This window comes from Mus caroli, chromosome 15 (genome assembly GCF_900094665.2).
Source record: "Mus caroli chromosome 15, CAROLI_EIJ_v1.1, whole genome shotgun sequence".
Classification (NCBI taxonomy): Eukaryota; Metazoa; Chordata; class Mammalia; order Rodentia; family Muridae; genus Mus; species Mus caroli.
Window position 1 is genome coordinate 21,117,321 of NC_034584.1, and position 15,375 is coordinate 21,132,695.

Below are 15,375 nucleotides of genomic sequence, written 5' to 3' on the forward strand. Positions count from 1 at the left end.
AGGCCATCCTGTTTCCCATGTGTTGATCTTAGTAGGATTTTTTTCCATTTTAAATTCTCTCCTGTTGGAAAAGGTAGCTTTTTTTTTTTTTTTTTGTCTGATGTCTCCTAATGACATCAGTAAAAGGAATCTATTAATATTATTTTGAACTATAAAATCTGTCACAAAAGCATAGGGAGAGGTGTTTTGTGCTATGTCTGTATTGTTTTAACCTAATAAATAACTTGAGGGCCCAACTAATTTCTGACTAATCAATGTGTGCCATGTCTTGTCTACTTGCATCCAGAAGTGGATGCAGGCCTGGGTCAGCCTCTCAGAGTTGTGTTTTAAATTCTGTTGATGGGTTCCTTGTATCCCACTCTCTTCAGTGATCTGGTCGACTCATGACCATTGGTTCATACCTCTGCATGTCAGTCAACTTATGACCATTGGTTCATACTTCTGCATGTGGGCTGTTTTGTTCCAAGGTTCCATTTCCTCTCAGTTGATTTCCTGGCTATTAATCTTCCCGGTTTGCTCATTTTTCTCTCGTTAAAAATTTGTTACAGTTGTTTGTTTGTTTGTTTATTGTGTATAGATGTGTGCATAGAGGTCATAGGACAACTTGTAGAGTTGGCTTTTCCCATCTATCTTGAACATTCTTATGGTTCTCCCTCTCTCTCTCTCTCTCTCTCTCTCTCTCTCTCTCTAGCACATGAGTCCCAGGGCCACGCTCAGGACCTTCAGCTTGGCTGCAGGTCTTTTCTGGATGCCTGCTGAATCCATTTGTTTTGCCGTTTATTAATCATTCCACCTTTCTCCTGGTGTTTTCCTTATTGATATAACTCAGTTTATTCTGACTTCTTTTAGAAATCCATCTTGTTACTGCATTGTGGCGCTCCCTCATTCTTCAGAAACAATCCAATGCTGGTTGGGCCTGAGCGGGGCCTGAGGTGGGAACGGTGGTGCTGGCTCGAGACTGTTCTTTCCTCAAATGGCTTTGGAAGCGATTTGTATTGAACTCCAAGGAGCTTTGAGACCACAGAGCCTTGAGCAGTTTCTCAGGGCTGCTTTTGACCATGTTGGTCATTCCTAAAGAGCAGTCTCCTGACAGACACAACACAAGGCTCTCATGCCCACTCCTGAGCTAAGCAGGAGCTGACCAGGCTAGCCACCTTCTGCCTTGCACCCTCATCAGCACACTCTGTGGAGTGCCCTGTCCACATGGGGTGTTTCTAGAACACCAACCTGGACTGGCACCCTGGAGGGAAGCAAGCTTGAGAAGGGCAGAGGGCTTGTCTAGGCTGCCCCAAGGCTACTGCATCCATTGCTGGCCCACGTGTCTTTCATTTTCTCCTTGGTGGTTATGACTCAATACGGAAGGCCATGTGTTTCCTGTCTCTGGGATGTCCCGGTGCCGTTTTCTTTATAGCTTGTTTTTCTAGATGTGGTACACCCCATCTCCACTCCCTCAGCAGCCTGGGGCTCTATCCAGCTCATGGTGCTTATGTGGTAGGGAGGGCCCTCCATCACCTGAGGGAGGGCAACTGGGCTCTGTCCTCAAGTGAATGTCTACCAAACAGCATCTGGGGAAAGTAGTTCTACCTCAGGGGGAAGGGTGTGTACATGTACTGGCCTGGGGAAGTTTCTCAGGGCTGGTTTGGACCAATTTTTGTGGTACATCTGGTATAAGTACCACTATTAAAGTTTTATTTTCTTCTAGAAAAATAAAACATGCCACTTGTACCAAAACAGCTGGGTTGGCAGTTTGGCAGTTCAGCCTGGTGATCTCTTTTGTAAGAATATATCATTTGTTGCAATGTAGGCAGCTGGTTGATACTTGATTTTAAATCCCAAATCAAAAACCTCTTCAAACATGGCAGAAATGGTTTCATGTGCCTGTGTGTGCACATGTGTATGTGTGTGTGTGTGTGTGTGTGTTTGTTTCATTTATATTCTTTTTAAAAGAATCTTTTGGTAATTTTGTTTTATTTACAGGAAGCTTTCATGGCTTAAAAACTATTAACTATACTCTAGTAGGGGTTGAGGATGTAGCTGAGCCTAGACCTCAGTTTTGATTGCCTATACTGCAAAAACAAATTCAACCTCTGAACATAAATGAAGATGTGGACTCCATAATAAAGTCACTTTTATATGTGTCTATGTATGTAAAGTAGGTTGGACTTGGTCAACAAACAGAACACAACTGGCTGTGGTAAATCCTATGGTCATTTCTGGTGAAACAGCACCAAGTAGTTCAGAAAGAATCCCAGTAACCAACCATACCATGTGATCATTGCTTGGCATGCACGCTGCTACATACATGTAGCACTCATTGCTTGAACATGTAAGGTCGATCATCTGATAAACCAAGAACTCATGCATGCTACATGCCTTGATGGAGAAGGACTACTGACAGCGTTGTCTACTTATTGATGCAATGACTCATGACAGTCTCATAGCACATGGAGGGGACTATTTAAACTGCTGGAATTAACAATCTGTGTAGTTTAATATACTTTAATTGAGGAATTCTGCTATGAAGTTTTGAAGCCACTATATGATCCAGAATGAAACTGTAGGAAACCAAGCTCCAGCCTAAAAAAGCCTCATCATTTTTTTTAAAGAATTTTGTTTTTATGTTTATGTTTTTATTTTGTGTGCATGAGTGTTTTTCCTGCCTGTGTGTATGAGCCTGGTACCCTTGGGGTTCAGAGGAGGCCATCATCGGGTCGCCTGGAACTAGAGTTACAGGTGGTTGGAGACTCCCATGTGGGTTCTGGGAACCCAACCCTCATCCTCCACAAGAAGAACATGTGGTCCTAACCACTGAGCCGTCCCTCCAGCCTGTAGTTAGTTCCCTGATTTTTAAAGAACCATGAAGAGGAGTGAACTGTGAATTTTCAGTTTTGTGAGTCTCAAAGGATGGTTGCTACTTGGCACAATATCTTCTAAAGTTTACTGTCAAAAAGAAAAAAGAAAGTCTTGCTTTAGAAAATAGATTGAGTAAAGAAAATGGGGGAAAAAAACACATTTTACAATTTCTGAAATTTAGAGCGTTTGTTCGGAGGTTGATTTCCTAGTCTGAGCACCTCTAAGGAAATCATTAAGTGCAACTAAAGGTGTCATTCATTTGTGCCTGCAGGTGTTCACCTACAAGCAGAGTACAATCACCAACCAGAAGGTGACAGCTATGCACCCCCTGCACGAGGAGGGCGTGGACGACATGGCTTCCCTGGCTGAGCTCCATGGGGGCTCCATCATGTACAACCTTTTCCAGCGCTACAAAAGGAACCAAATCTATGTGAGTGCTGCCTGCGGCTCCTCGGGTCCGATGTGGAGCACCATGGGCTTGCTCAGGCTCTGCCAGCCCTGATGTCTGTCTCCAGAACTCCACCCCTCATAGAAAGAAACCTCGAGTTTGAGTATTTGTCTTAACTTCCCAAGAATATATGCTGTCCTTCAAGCACCTCTCATTAATTTCAGAAATACTACATTTTCCAAAAGTTTTGTCAAGTTCAAAACTCAATAGAAACAAAAAAAGATTCTCTTCAACTTCCTGTTCAGGCGTCCCCAGCAGTTTGAACTGGCTTACCCTCTTGCTTCCTCTGAACACACATGTTGTCCCTTGTTGCTAAATGGTCATCTTCTCCTTTTTTTTTTTTTTAAGATTTAGTTATTTATTTTATATATGTGTACACTGTAGCTGTCTTCAAACACACCAGAACAGGGTATCAGATCCCATTACAGATGGTTGTGGGCCACCATGTGGTTGCTGGGAATTGAACTCAGGACCTCTGGGAGAACAGTCAGTGCTCTTAACTTCTGAGCCATCTCTCTAGCTCCTAAATGATCTTCTATACAGAGATCATATAGACTCCTTGGCCTTCCTTGACTAAGGACACACCAGTACCCTAATCTAAGCTTCTTTCTCTTTCCTTTGACTTTTTCTGCATTTTGTGTGTGTGTGTGTGTGTGTGTGATTAATTAATTGATTGGTTGATTGATTGATTGACTGATTGATTTTGGTGGTGTTTTCTAGGTGTCTCTAGGGTTCATCCGGGGTGATATTTATCGTCATGGAAATCTGTCTTTCTAAGTTGCAGGATTCCTATTTGCTGTTTTAGATAAAGAAATGCAGATACAAAGCCTTCATGTATATTTTTCTCACTGCTTCCATGACATGGGGTTAAATTAATATTATAAGTAATATGTAAAACAAGTGTGGAAAAGTAATCTTTACAGTCCATTTTGAGGCTGCAGAGGTGCTGCGGCAGTTGAAAGTGCATACTAGTCTTTCAGAGGACCTGACCTCAGTTGCTAGCACTAGGGCAGTCAGCTCACATGACTGCCTATGCTGCAGTCTGACACCCTCTTCTGGACTCCAAGGGTACCTGCACTCACACACGCACATACTCAAATACAGACACATACATACTCAAATACAGACACACATAATTAAAAGTAAAATAAATCCTAAGAAGTTCACTTCTATAATAACTTTTTGAAATTGAAATACATTCTCTCTATCTGTTAAAATGAATTGTCCTGTGTGTGTTAATCCCCTTTAGAATCTGTCTTTTCGCAGGTTCTTACAAAGTACACTAGCTGCTTATACATTTTGTGTTATGTTCAATTTTATATAATGTTCTTTTGAAGGCTAACATCATAATACTATTGACTATTGTGCCCCAGGAGGTGTATTTAACACTGCCAATGCTGTTTTGATTAGTGATGATTTCCAACCTTGAATGTATGGTTCCCTCATGTCTATGGGTGAATGGAGGACATGATGAGAGAGGAGACATGAGGTGTTTTTGAGTTCCATGCTCAGATTTCTTTAGCGTGAGGAAAAGCCTGTTTCTTTACCTTCTCGTACACCGTAAGGGTGCCATCTTTGCCAGGCTGGCCACTGTTTGGCACTTGCTCTCAGACAGGCCTGCACACAGGAAGCCGGTTGTGTCTCTGTCCCATCTGTAGAGCTTGCTGACACTATATCTTAAGATTACATTGTTTTCTGTGTGTCCCTTAGAAAAGGTGGCATTTCTACAAGTTTGTGTAAAAGTGGCCGTGTTATTTGCATCTTGAACACACACACCAGTGCTGTGGGTTCATTCTTTCGTCCGTCAAAAATCCCTTGTCCTGTCAGCAGTGGGTTGGCAGGCATGCGTGCTGCCCCCTGCCCTGAGTGCTTTCATTGGCAACATTCAGACCTGTCATGCAGCTACACGCTAGGCTTTCTGATGACTTACATTGTCGTTTTTGACCCAAGGATGCTGCCAGGGGCCTAGTAATTATGCAATATGCATTTAAAAGGTGAATGCCATGCACATCGCAGATAGCCTCTTCTAGCTGCTGAGAGAACATGAAACTTGAGTTTTGAAAAAACAGTTACTGTACCCCGCCTCTTGCAGGTATTTCGGAACCCAGGTTCCCTGTCAGAAGAAAATAGATGGAAGTTCTTATTACACGTTTTCAGTAGATAAGAAAGTGGGTCAGTTAGGAGTAGCAAGCCTATCCCAAGGCTTTTAAAAGCAGAGCCTTCTAAAACAGTTTGGTTTTTTTGTTTGTTTGGTTGTTTTGGTTTTTTTTTTCCTCCTCACTCTTTCCCCTTTTCATGATAATAAGGTTAAACCTGATAGCTAAATTGCCCAATAAGTCTTTGAATATGGTCTTGGGCCTGTTTTCTGATGTGAAGTTCTTTTTCATCTCTTTTGAGTAAAAAGTACACAGTTTTTGTACACCAAACATACAGTTAAAATGAGTCAGTTGTGCTCCAGTGTGCTCTCCTTTTGAGATGTGCATAAGAGTATTATTGCCCATAGAGTACACCCCCTGACTTTGTCCTTGCTGTAGCTGTTTGCAGGAGGTGTGGTTCTGTGATGTACTCTGGTGACTCAAATCACTCGCTGTTGAAAAAGCCACCACTGCCCTGTGTCCCAGCTCTGTGCCTTGCCTGTTTATATCTGAACACATCTAAGGGTTTGTTTGAATTTTGCTCAGGGTGTTGTCTTTATTTTCTGTTTCTGATGTAACATAAAACAGCTAATTTATCTAGTTACAGTATGTAGGCATGACTGATAAAAGACATCTCGATAGCTCAAGTAAAGGTGTCTGCAGGGCTGCACTGTTTTCTGGGGGGCCCTAGGGGGATCCATTTCCTGTTCATTCTCCTTGCTGGCACAATTCAGTCATGTGGAGTTTGTAGACAGAGGTCTGTTTTTTATTCCTGACTGGCACTTGAGGGTAATTCCCAGCTTGTAGAGCCACCCACATTCCGTTTCCTTGGACTGTTCGTTATAAATTCTTCTGTGGCGTCATGTCTTTCCTCCGGGCATGTGTCTGTCCCCACACCCCCTTCTTGTCCAAGAAAGGACCACAGCTTTTAAGTCTCACAATTAGATCAGAGCTAGGGAGATAGATCAGTCAGTCAGTCAAATACCTGCCACATACGCAGAAGGACTGAAGTTTGAGTGTCCAGCATCCACATAAAAGCCAGCATGCAACCGTAACGCCTTTGCTGCGGTGGTGGCGAGACACAGCAATCCTGAGGGAATGGTCAGCAGTGGCCAATGAGCTCTGGGTTCAGAGACAGATTGTTTCTCAAAGACCTAGTAAAACGTGATTGAGGAAGGCAGCTGACGTCAGCCTCTGGCCTACACACACACACACACACACACAAAACACACACACATACCACACAGGAGCACATGCCCGAGTGCACACATAAACATACATGACATAAATATTTTAAAATTTGGTTTGTTTTTGTTTTTGTTTTGCTTGTTTGTTTTTTTATAAAAGTAAAACTAATCAGAAGTGCAGCTACCTGGGGAGGTCCATAGCTGCCCTCCCAGTCGTGCCTGGAGACCCATCGCTATGGGCATTTAAAACCCCGGTTTCTAGGGATATGTGTGGGTCTGTGTCTCCAGGAGGAAATGGCGCTCTGCCTTCTGTTAATGAAAAGAGACTCCTGGAGCTAGCCCGAACTCGTGTGGATGTCCTGCCGTGACTTTCTGCTCTGACATGACAGGTTGGCAGTAGGAAGGCCCACCTCCAGGAAAGAGGTCTGTTACCCTCTGTTCAGAAGGACTTCATCCAAAAAAAAAAAAAAAGAGCCCAGCAACAAAAACAACATGCTCACTTGCTCTTTTTATTTAGTATTTACATCATCATCTGCAGAAAGAGGTAAAGAGTATCTTAATTTTTTAAAACATAAAGGGGGGGTTGGGACAAGACAAATGAGAACCTAGTCTACTTTTCCTCATAAGCCACTCTGCTCCACATTGGCTAATTTAACCTTTCAGAAATTCCAAGTCTTATAAATTATTTTGGGGAATGTCAGATCCCTCACTTGGTGAGAGCCACTTTGAAATGGAGTAAGTAAGCACTTTCAGAACCTTCAACTGTTAACATTTTCTTCTCTGACTTATTCATCTCACACCAACAAGTTTTTATTTAGAAAACTTCAGCCCGGGAGTTGGCCCCATGTTTGGGGGCGTTGGGAGAGGTTTAGAGCATCTCCCTGATTGGTCTGCGGTGTAGCAGAAAGGAAAACCCAGGCTTAACTACCGCACACACGGCATAGAGACTGAACCTCTGAGGTCAGCTGTCACTGAGGGACCGGAGAGGCAAGAGTGACAAGCTTCGTTTGCACCCTGTCTCTGAAGACCCCAGCCATGACATAGGTCCTTTAACTCTTCCTGTTGGTAGGCATACCCCTGCCCAGTGCTTGCCCTGGGAAGAGAGAAGGTGAGCACTCTTTTCTGGTCATGTCTGTAGGCCCACAGGGCTCTGTCCTGCCACTTGTATGCTTGTTCGATCTTCCTGACATTGCTTGTGGAACCCCACCTTCAACCTGAATGCTGGACTCCCTTCCTGAAACCCCATGTCCCTCTACACCAGAGGCTCCACCTTGTCTGCCTTCCTGTCCTCCCTGTTCTGCTCGGTAGCTACTCACTGTGGCCCCTGGCTGCTTCTCTGGACCTCCTTGATTTGATATATGCATATTGGTCTTCACTGATGGTCCTTTGGTGGGGGTGGGGATCTGAGGAGGGCCTCCCTTCCTTGCCTTCCTCCCTTTCCACCTCCTGAGGAGAAGTGATAAACATGCCACACAAAGAAGAAAACTTGTTGAACACGAGGGCCTCACTAAATTGGGAGAAAGTTGACCTTGGTTGTAGGACCAGATGTTTTCAGAAAATATTGAGAAATTAGCTAGGATAGGTATCCAAGGTTAGAAAACCCTAAAGCGTCGGTTTTCAACTGGATGACTGCCTTCTCTGGGACACTTGGCTGTATCTGAAGACATATTTTATTATTATAGCTAACTTGAGAGATGTTAGTGATATCTAACCAATAGAGGACCTTGAATGCTTCTCACCAACCCATAGGGCAGCCTCGACCACAAGGTATTATTTGACCCAACTTGTCACAAGTGTCAAAATTGGGACCCTTCCCCTCCCCGAGAGCTGGTCAGAGCGTGCAGTTGATGGTGTAAATTCCACATTACCTCTGTTGACATGGATACAGCCTGCTAGCTGAGAATGCTGGAATGATTCAGCCTTGATGAGAGGACGGTTTTAGAGCAGCTCGGAGATGGGAATATGGCCTTAGGTAAGAAGCCGCAGAGATGGGCGGAGGAAGGATTCCCAGCTTGTCAGGCATGGCGGCAGGATGGCATGACCCCAACAGTCCTGGCAGCTCCTCAAGGAGACCAGAAAGGATTTGTGGATCTGGGGAGGCCTCTCCTAGTCAACCCTGGAGCCTGGGTCATCTCAGATTGTCTAGCCCAGTTGTTGACTGGAGCGGTTGAGGTTCCCGTTATTCTGGCCATAAAGCTCTCTGTCCAAGTGTGGGGACTGCTGGCCCTGGTGGTGTGGCAGCTTTGCTTTCTGCCAGATGGAAGAGACTCACATTCCCTCCATCATGGGCTGTGTCCATTCTGAGTCAGTTTTGTGGAGGAGACGACTCTCCCGGCGGCAACTAAGGAATGACTGCAGACCACGTCACTTGAGCCGCGGCGGGGAGCCTGCAATTACGGCGTTGAGGAGGCCCGGAGGAAGCAGTTCTGTGTTCCGCCCAGATCTCTGGTTAGTTTGTTGGTCTTGTTGAGCAAACGGCAGCAGAGAGCAGAATCAAAGGAGCCCTGTGTAAACATGCATCCCTCCAGCTCTACAGCTCATTTGTGTTTAGCTCTTTCAAGAATTAGCCCTTCCTGATTAGGTGGCATTTCAGCCCCAGTGTGTAAAGGGGTAGACTGTTGTTCCTCAGTTACTTTGCTTCGAGGAAGAAAGATGCACTAGCAGAGAGGTCCTAGCCAGTTAGCGGCCTGTTGACTTCAGCAGATGTTAGTGGAGTTTGCCTCTGGCAAAAACACGGGCCACGTAAAAGTAGGAATATCCTGTTGTGGGGGTTTCTATTTGGGGCACACCATCATCAAAATTTGTATTTCATTTCCACAAGTTGAGTCCTCCTTCCTAAGTAAACCTTTTGATTTGCTTCCATCTATTGTCAAAGCCATCTTGTTTGTTTGATTGTTTGTTTGTTTGTTTGTTTAAATCTCTACTTGTCACAAATGTTAGGAGAGCCTAGGGCTTGGATGCTTAGCCTGGATTTGGCACAGGACACACACCAGGAACAGCTGAGTGTGGTGTGGTTTGTGAGGAGGCTCTTGTGTTCTGACTTTTTTTTTTTGTACCGTTACTTGAAATCAAAACTGATGTTGCCAAGATATAATTCTAACCATCTGGCTGGTTCTATATCTCCTTAAAACTTACCAAACTGGGCCCGTGAGCTGCCAATCTCCACATCAGCACACTATGGTGGCAATTAGGTCCTGTGTTTTTTTTTTTTTTTTTTTTTTTTTTTTTTTGTGCTGTTCCGCACACACCCTGCCTCTCCTTTTGGTTCAGATTCCTTTCAACAGGAAGAGAATTTGAAACATAAATTCACTCAGGGGGAAGTGGAGATGCTGAAAGTTCTAAATCTAGTTGCTGAGCTCTGGCTCTTGGGATATTGGCATCTTTTAAAAATACGTGAATGTTTAACATTTAATGTTCTTTTGTTTAACCATGTTTTCATTTGGTGTAATCAGACCATGGCAAATGGTTTTCTTATGCAGAAAGTAATGAGCAGAGAAGACCCTTGAATGGAATGAGAGCATGGGTATATTGGTGGGGTAGGGGAGGATATTTGCAATGTATATTTCCACTATGTCCATATCAAGTTTGCCCTGCCTGAATATCAGGCTCTGTGCTGGGCTCCAGGGTTGCAGAATTCCTCTTGTTCACTGTAGCTGTGTGTTGAAAGCCTGCATAAGTGGAAGGCACTTAATTGATTGGTGAGGACAGACACCAGCAAACCACTGACTAGAACTCAGGGAGACAGGGAGTGTGCGGGGTCCAGTGGGTGAGCAGCAAGAGGAGGAGGCAACAGAGCGGTCCTTGGGCAAGCCTTGTGCATTGGAGCATCTGGGGACATTTGGCCAAGGAGGAAAGTGGCTCTCAGGGCAGCAGATAAGTGTATGCAATAAGTAAAATAGCTTGATGCATTTCTTAGGGTCTCTATTGCTGTGAAGAGACAACATGACCACAGCAAACTCTTACAAAGGATGACATTTAACTGGGTCTGGCTTACAGTTCTGAGGCTTAGTCCTTTATCATCATGGCGTTAAACATGGTGGCATGCAGGCAGACAAAGTGCTGGACAAGGAACTGAGAGTTCTACTTCTGGATCTGCAAGCAGCTGGAGGAGAATCTGAGCCACTAGGCCTGGCGGGAGCTTCTGAGACAGCAACACCTACTCCCAAGTGACACTCTTCCTCCAACAAGGCCACAGCTACTAATAGCATCACTCACTATGAGCCTATGGGGCCATTTTCATTCAGACTACCACAAGGCATTTATCCAGTGCAGGGCATTCAAGGTACTGGAACAAAGGCTGCACACTGCTGATTGTCAAGGTGGCCAAGAGCTGGCCAAGGTACAAATTAATGAACTTCATTCAACTCACCAAAAAACGATGGCAGAGAATACATATGAGTTTTTGGGAAAATATGGTATGGTAACTGGATTTTGGCTAAAGGAAGGAGGCATCAGGTCTGGGAGGAGAGTTAACCAATAAACCTGCTGGAAAATTATGACATTTTCCATGTCGAGTCATGGAGAGTCAGAGAAATGCAGGCCATCAAGCCGTGGTGCACTTGGGGAGACCAGAGGACTGCTTGTGGGAGCTGGTTCTCTGTTGCTACCGTGGTCCTGGATCGGACAACCGTCACTGGGTTTTGTGGCAAGTGCCTTTTGTTCCTGAGACACCATGTTGACTCTAAAAGTCTGAATTTCTACAAGATCGCCCGACTGCCATTTGTCAGTGTGGGCTCTGGGGTGGGGAAACAGGTGCTCAGGAGAGGTCAGCCTCCTCCATGTGGTATCTGAGCCCTGTATGGGCATCCGGGGGAAGAGGGTGCCGTAGTCCATTGAGAATATGGATCGCAAGCTGCAGCTTACACAGGGTGAGGATTTAGAAAGTGAATCACTGCTCTGTTGAACTGGCATGGCTGCAAGAGGCGAGGGGGAAATGATGGGTGGGAAAGAAGTCTCCAATAAATGATTTCCACTTAACTGGGTTTCCCTTCAGCAAAATACATCACAGCGCCAACTGTAGATAACTGGTTTCTCTGGTACATTCAGCTGACATGATCTGTAGGCAGCTTTGTGGTACCGTAGGATGAAGAGGGCTGTTAGCAATGATGGTAATAAATACCTGTAACTCGCAGAGCACTTCCAGATAGTAAACTTGGGTGCTAACTGAGGGGAACGTGCTATAGCTGATCAGAATCTTGGTTTAGAGAGGTTAAGCAGGGCTGGTGAGATGGCTCAGTGGGTAAGAGCACTGACTGCTCTTCCGAAGGTCCGGAGTTCAAATCCCAGCAACCACATGGTGGCTCACAACCATCTGTAATGAGATCTGAAGCCCTCTTCTGGTGTATCTAAAGGAAGCTACAGTGTACTTACTATAATAATAAATAAATCTTGAGAGAGAGAGAGACTGAGGACCAAGTGTTTGGACTTCTCCAGACTGTGATATTGAGACTAGCCTTTTCCATTGAGAGAATTGTGACAGTCCACCAACAGGATAGCCCTCCATGTCTATAACTCAGTATGGCCAAAGCCTGTGGCTCATACAAGGTTTTTGAATTATCCTTGATATTACAGGAAGGTGGTCTACACAGCTCCTAGAGGTACTGCGGTACCAAGCCAATGTCTGCAGTGGACAGAAAGGCTACTCCACTTTCCTCCTGTAAAATACACTCACCATATCAATCAATCTGTGCATCAGATATTAAAGTGACGAGAGCAGGACTCCTCTTCATCTTAGTCAGAAGGCTAAGAAGTTACCTGTATGACTAAACAGTAAAAACAAAACACTTTATGAAGATGTACAACGTGGTATTTTGACATATACATGTTCTGTGAAATCAAATTATATTTTTGATGGGTTAGACATAGGTATGTTCCATTTTTGCAGGCCCTGAGTTGGTAGATTTGGTGTTGAAGAAACAGAATGAGTTTCTCTTAGTTAGGCCACATGTGCAGTAGCTGTTCCAAATTATTAAAATGGACAAGGAGGTATGTTTCTTTGAGGGTGAGTTATATGGAACTTTTCTGGCAAGACAGTTAACTTGCTTCCAAATAGGATGTATTTCTGAACAGCCATAAAAACGAGTTGAGTTACTTAGCGTTGTGGAATTTGGAATCCAGCATGCAGGAGCCGGTACCTGCATGTGTCCCCAGCACTAAGCTGCAGCCCTGTTATGGCCATTTTTGGAGCAGTAGTCATACCTTTTTATAGCGTGCGAAATGATCAAAGTTTGCAAGGAGTGCTGCCTCCCAGCTGTCAGGGTCTTCCCCCAGCGCTCTGCCTTCCGCCCCACTTGCTACCATGTGCAGGGCTCTTCCTCCACCTGCCACTTAGCTATTTGTTGGAGTTTTCTTGTTATTTACTGACTCTAAGCAGTAAAGCCTGTGCTTTAGAAGGAAGAAGGGCAGCTCAGAATTTTACACCACCAAACAAGTGTGGTGAATAGAGACATGCAAAACAATCAAGACATGATGTATTATTTTTAAAAGTAGTCTCACTGATGATAGATGTGCAGCCTCACACAAAATTAAGTGAATTAAATATGGTATCTCCTTAATGTATTACCTGTTAGTAATACATTCCATTCCCTACAGCTCTCACATTCTACCTGCCTCAGGCCCACCTAAGCAGCTACAGTGAGAGCACTGGTTGCGCCTCTGTTGGTATGAATGAAAAAGTTCTCACAGTGAAAAGTGAGTGCTTTTGATATCTAACAGAAAGAGGACAGACCGACACTATGGAGGTAGGGACCAAGCACTCGGAGCCCTGGTGTCCCCTCCATAGAGAGCTAACAAAGAGGAAGGGACCAGGATGTGGCCAGAGTGTTGCCCCTACTCCTTTTCTGGCTTCTGGTTTTTTGTTTGTCTGTTTGGTTGGTTGGTTGGTTTTGTTTTTCCCTTTCTGGCTAAATTTCCCCTACAGAGCGTGACCAAGCGAAGTCGACTTTCTAGAACATCCACGTTTCCAAAGCCCGGCACGTTTACTTACAAAATAACAGTCATTTGTCTAATGGAAGGGAACTTTACTTAACAGAAGTCCATCAGATTTAAATCTACAGACAACTGGAATCTAGCACATTCGTGATGTTGAAGAGCCCATACTTCAGTCTAGTCCCTGGGTATCTTTATCACCCCAAAGGGAAACCTGGTACTGGCCACCTATCGCCCCTCCCCCATGGGAGTTCTGCCACCTCAGAGCTTCAAAGCCTCTGTCTTCCTCTTTCTGTGGATGGGCCTGTTCTGGAAGAATCTGGTGCCTCTAACCTGGTGTGCTTTCAAATGTTACACACTGATACTATATCATCTGTATAATTATGACTGTGTTCCTTTTACGTGGCTAAAGAGTATTCTATTGTATGGATGTACCATAGCTTGCTCTCTTGTGGTCTGACGATGGGCCTTTGGGTTTCACAACCTTTGACTGTATGAGTAATACTGCCGTCAATGTATCAAAGTATCTGCTTTCCATTCTTCTGGGTTATAAACCTAAGAGTGAAATTGCCACAGTAATGCCACTTATGTCTTAAATTTCTTTTTGGTTTAAATTACTTCCCAACCTAGACTTTTTTATATTTAAAAAAGCTGCACTGGAGATACAGTACTTTGCCTGGTGTTCCTGGCAGTTAATGTGAATCTAAATCACTTAAATTGTAATGATGTACAGATGTTCTCAGAACACTAGGACTTTCTGTCTACCTTGGCTGTCCCCCTTGGTAATAGAAGGTTCTAGAATTAGGTTGGCTGGACTCGGATTGGATCTCATCTCCACCATGTACTGGTGCTGTAGCTGTTGTCAAAACTTTCGCCTCCTGCCTCGGTTTCCTCTCCTGAAAAAATGCAGAACTGCATATTTCCTAGGGTCATGCTGGATGCTGATGGGGTTAGACCCAGGTATGGCCTGCCTAGACTTCAGGGACAACACCCCACAATGCCACAGTTCCAGGGGCCGGGGGTCTAGGAACAGAGTCGGCAGCAGGTTTCTACATTCTTCTACTGGCCAGCTTCCGAGTGTGCGTCCATGGGGTCTCTGTGTGTCCAGCTGTCCCTTCCCTACAAAGACACTGGGCGGAATCGGATTCAGATACCCCTAAGAGCCCAAGTTTAAATTAATCACTCTTGAAAGGCCCTGTCTTCAAGTATAGTGCTATTTTTAGGCATTGTGGTCAGGGTTTTAACACATGGGGAAAGAAAGACATGCTGGTCCTTGTAAAGGCACAGCAGGTGTGCTCCCTGGGGTGGGGGTGGGGGGTCCTGCAGGGATGCTGATTCCCTGTGTTAACTTACTGGCTGTGTGTGACCCTGGAAAACTGGGGGACCTCGATGCAGAAGTGTCAGTCTCTGTGGAGGGAACCGGTGGCTTTAAGCAGTGGGAACTAGCTTGTGCTGTACTGCTCTGGAAGGTCTGAGGAAGGATGCTTTAAAAACCTGTGGCTGTATACCCGAGAGTGGTGGTGCACACCTTTAGTCCTAGCACTTGAGAGCCAGAGACAGGTGGATCTGAGTTTGAGACCAGCCTTACAGAGGGAGTTTCAGGATAGCCAGGACTACATAGAAAGACCTGTTTGGAAAACAACAAAATAAAATAAAACAAAACAAAACAAACAAACAAACAAACAAAAAACCTGTGGCTGATAGACCCTGGGATAGGATTTGTCATTGAGATGGTTTTTAACCATTTCCGAGACATGCCCAGTGCTGTGTGCCATGCATTAATAGCAGCTGACCTCCACAAGTTTCTCCACACAGAAACTGCTCA

At 44.7% G+C, this 15,375-nt stretch overlaps 1 protein-coding gene and 1 pseudogene across 1 annotated transcript in view; one reads left to right on the forward strand and one right to left on the reverse strand.

Annotated features, from left to right (window-relative positions):
• Positions 1-15,375, forward strand: part of Myo10 (myosin X) — a 193,495-nt gene that overhangs the window by 76,760 nt on the left and 101,360 nt on the right. The window contains exon 3 of the mRNA XM_021183593.2: positions 3,125-3,283. Coding sequence (XP_021039252.1) covers positions 3,125-3,283 — 159 coding nt within the window. The remainder of the gene's footprint in view (positions 1-3,124; positions 3,284-15,375) is intronic.
• LOC115029507 lies at positions 12,199-12,377 on the reverse strand (annotated as a pseudogene).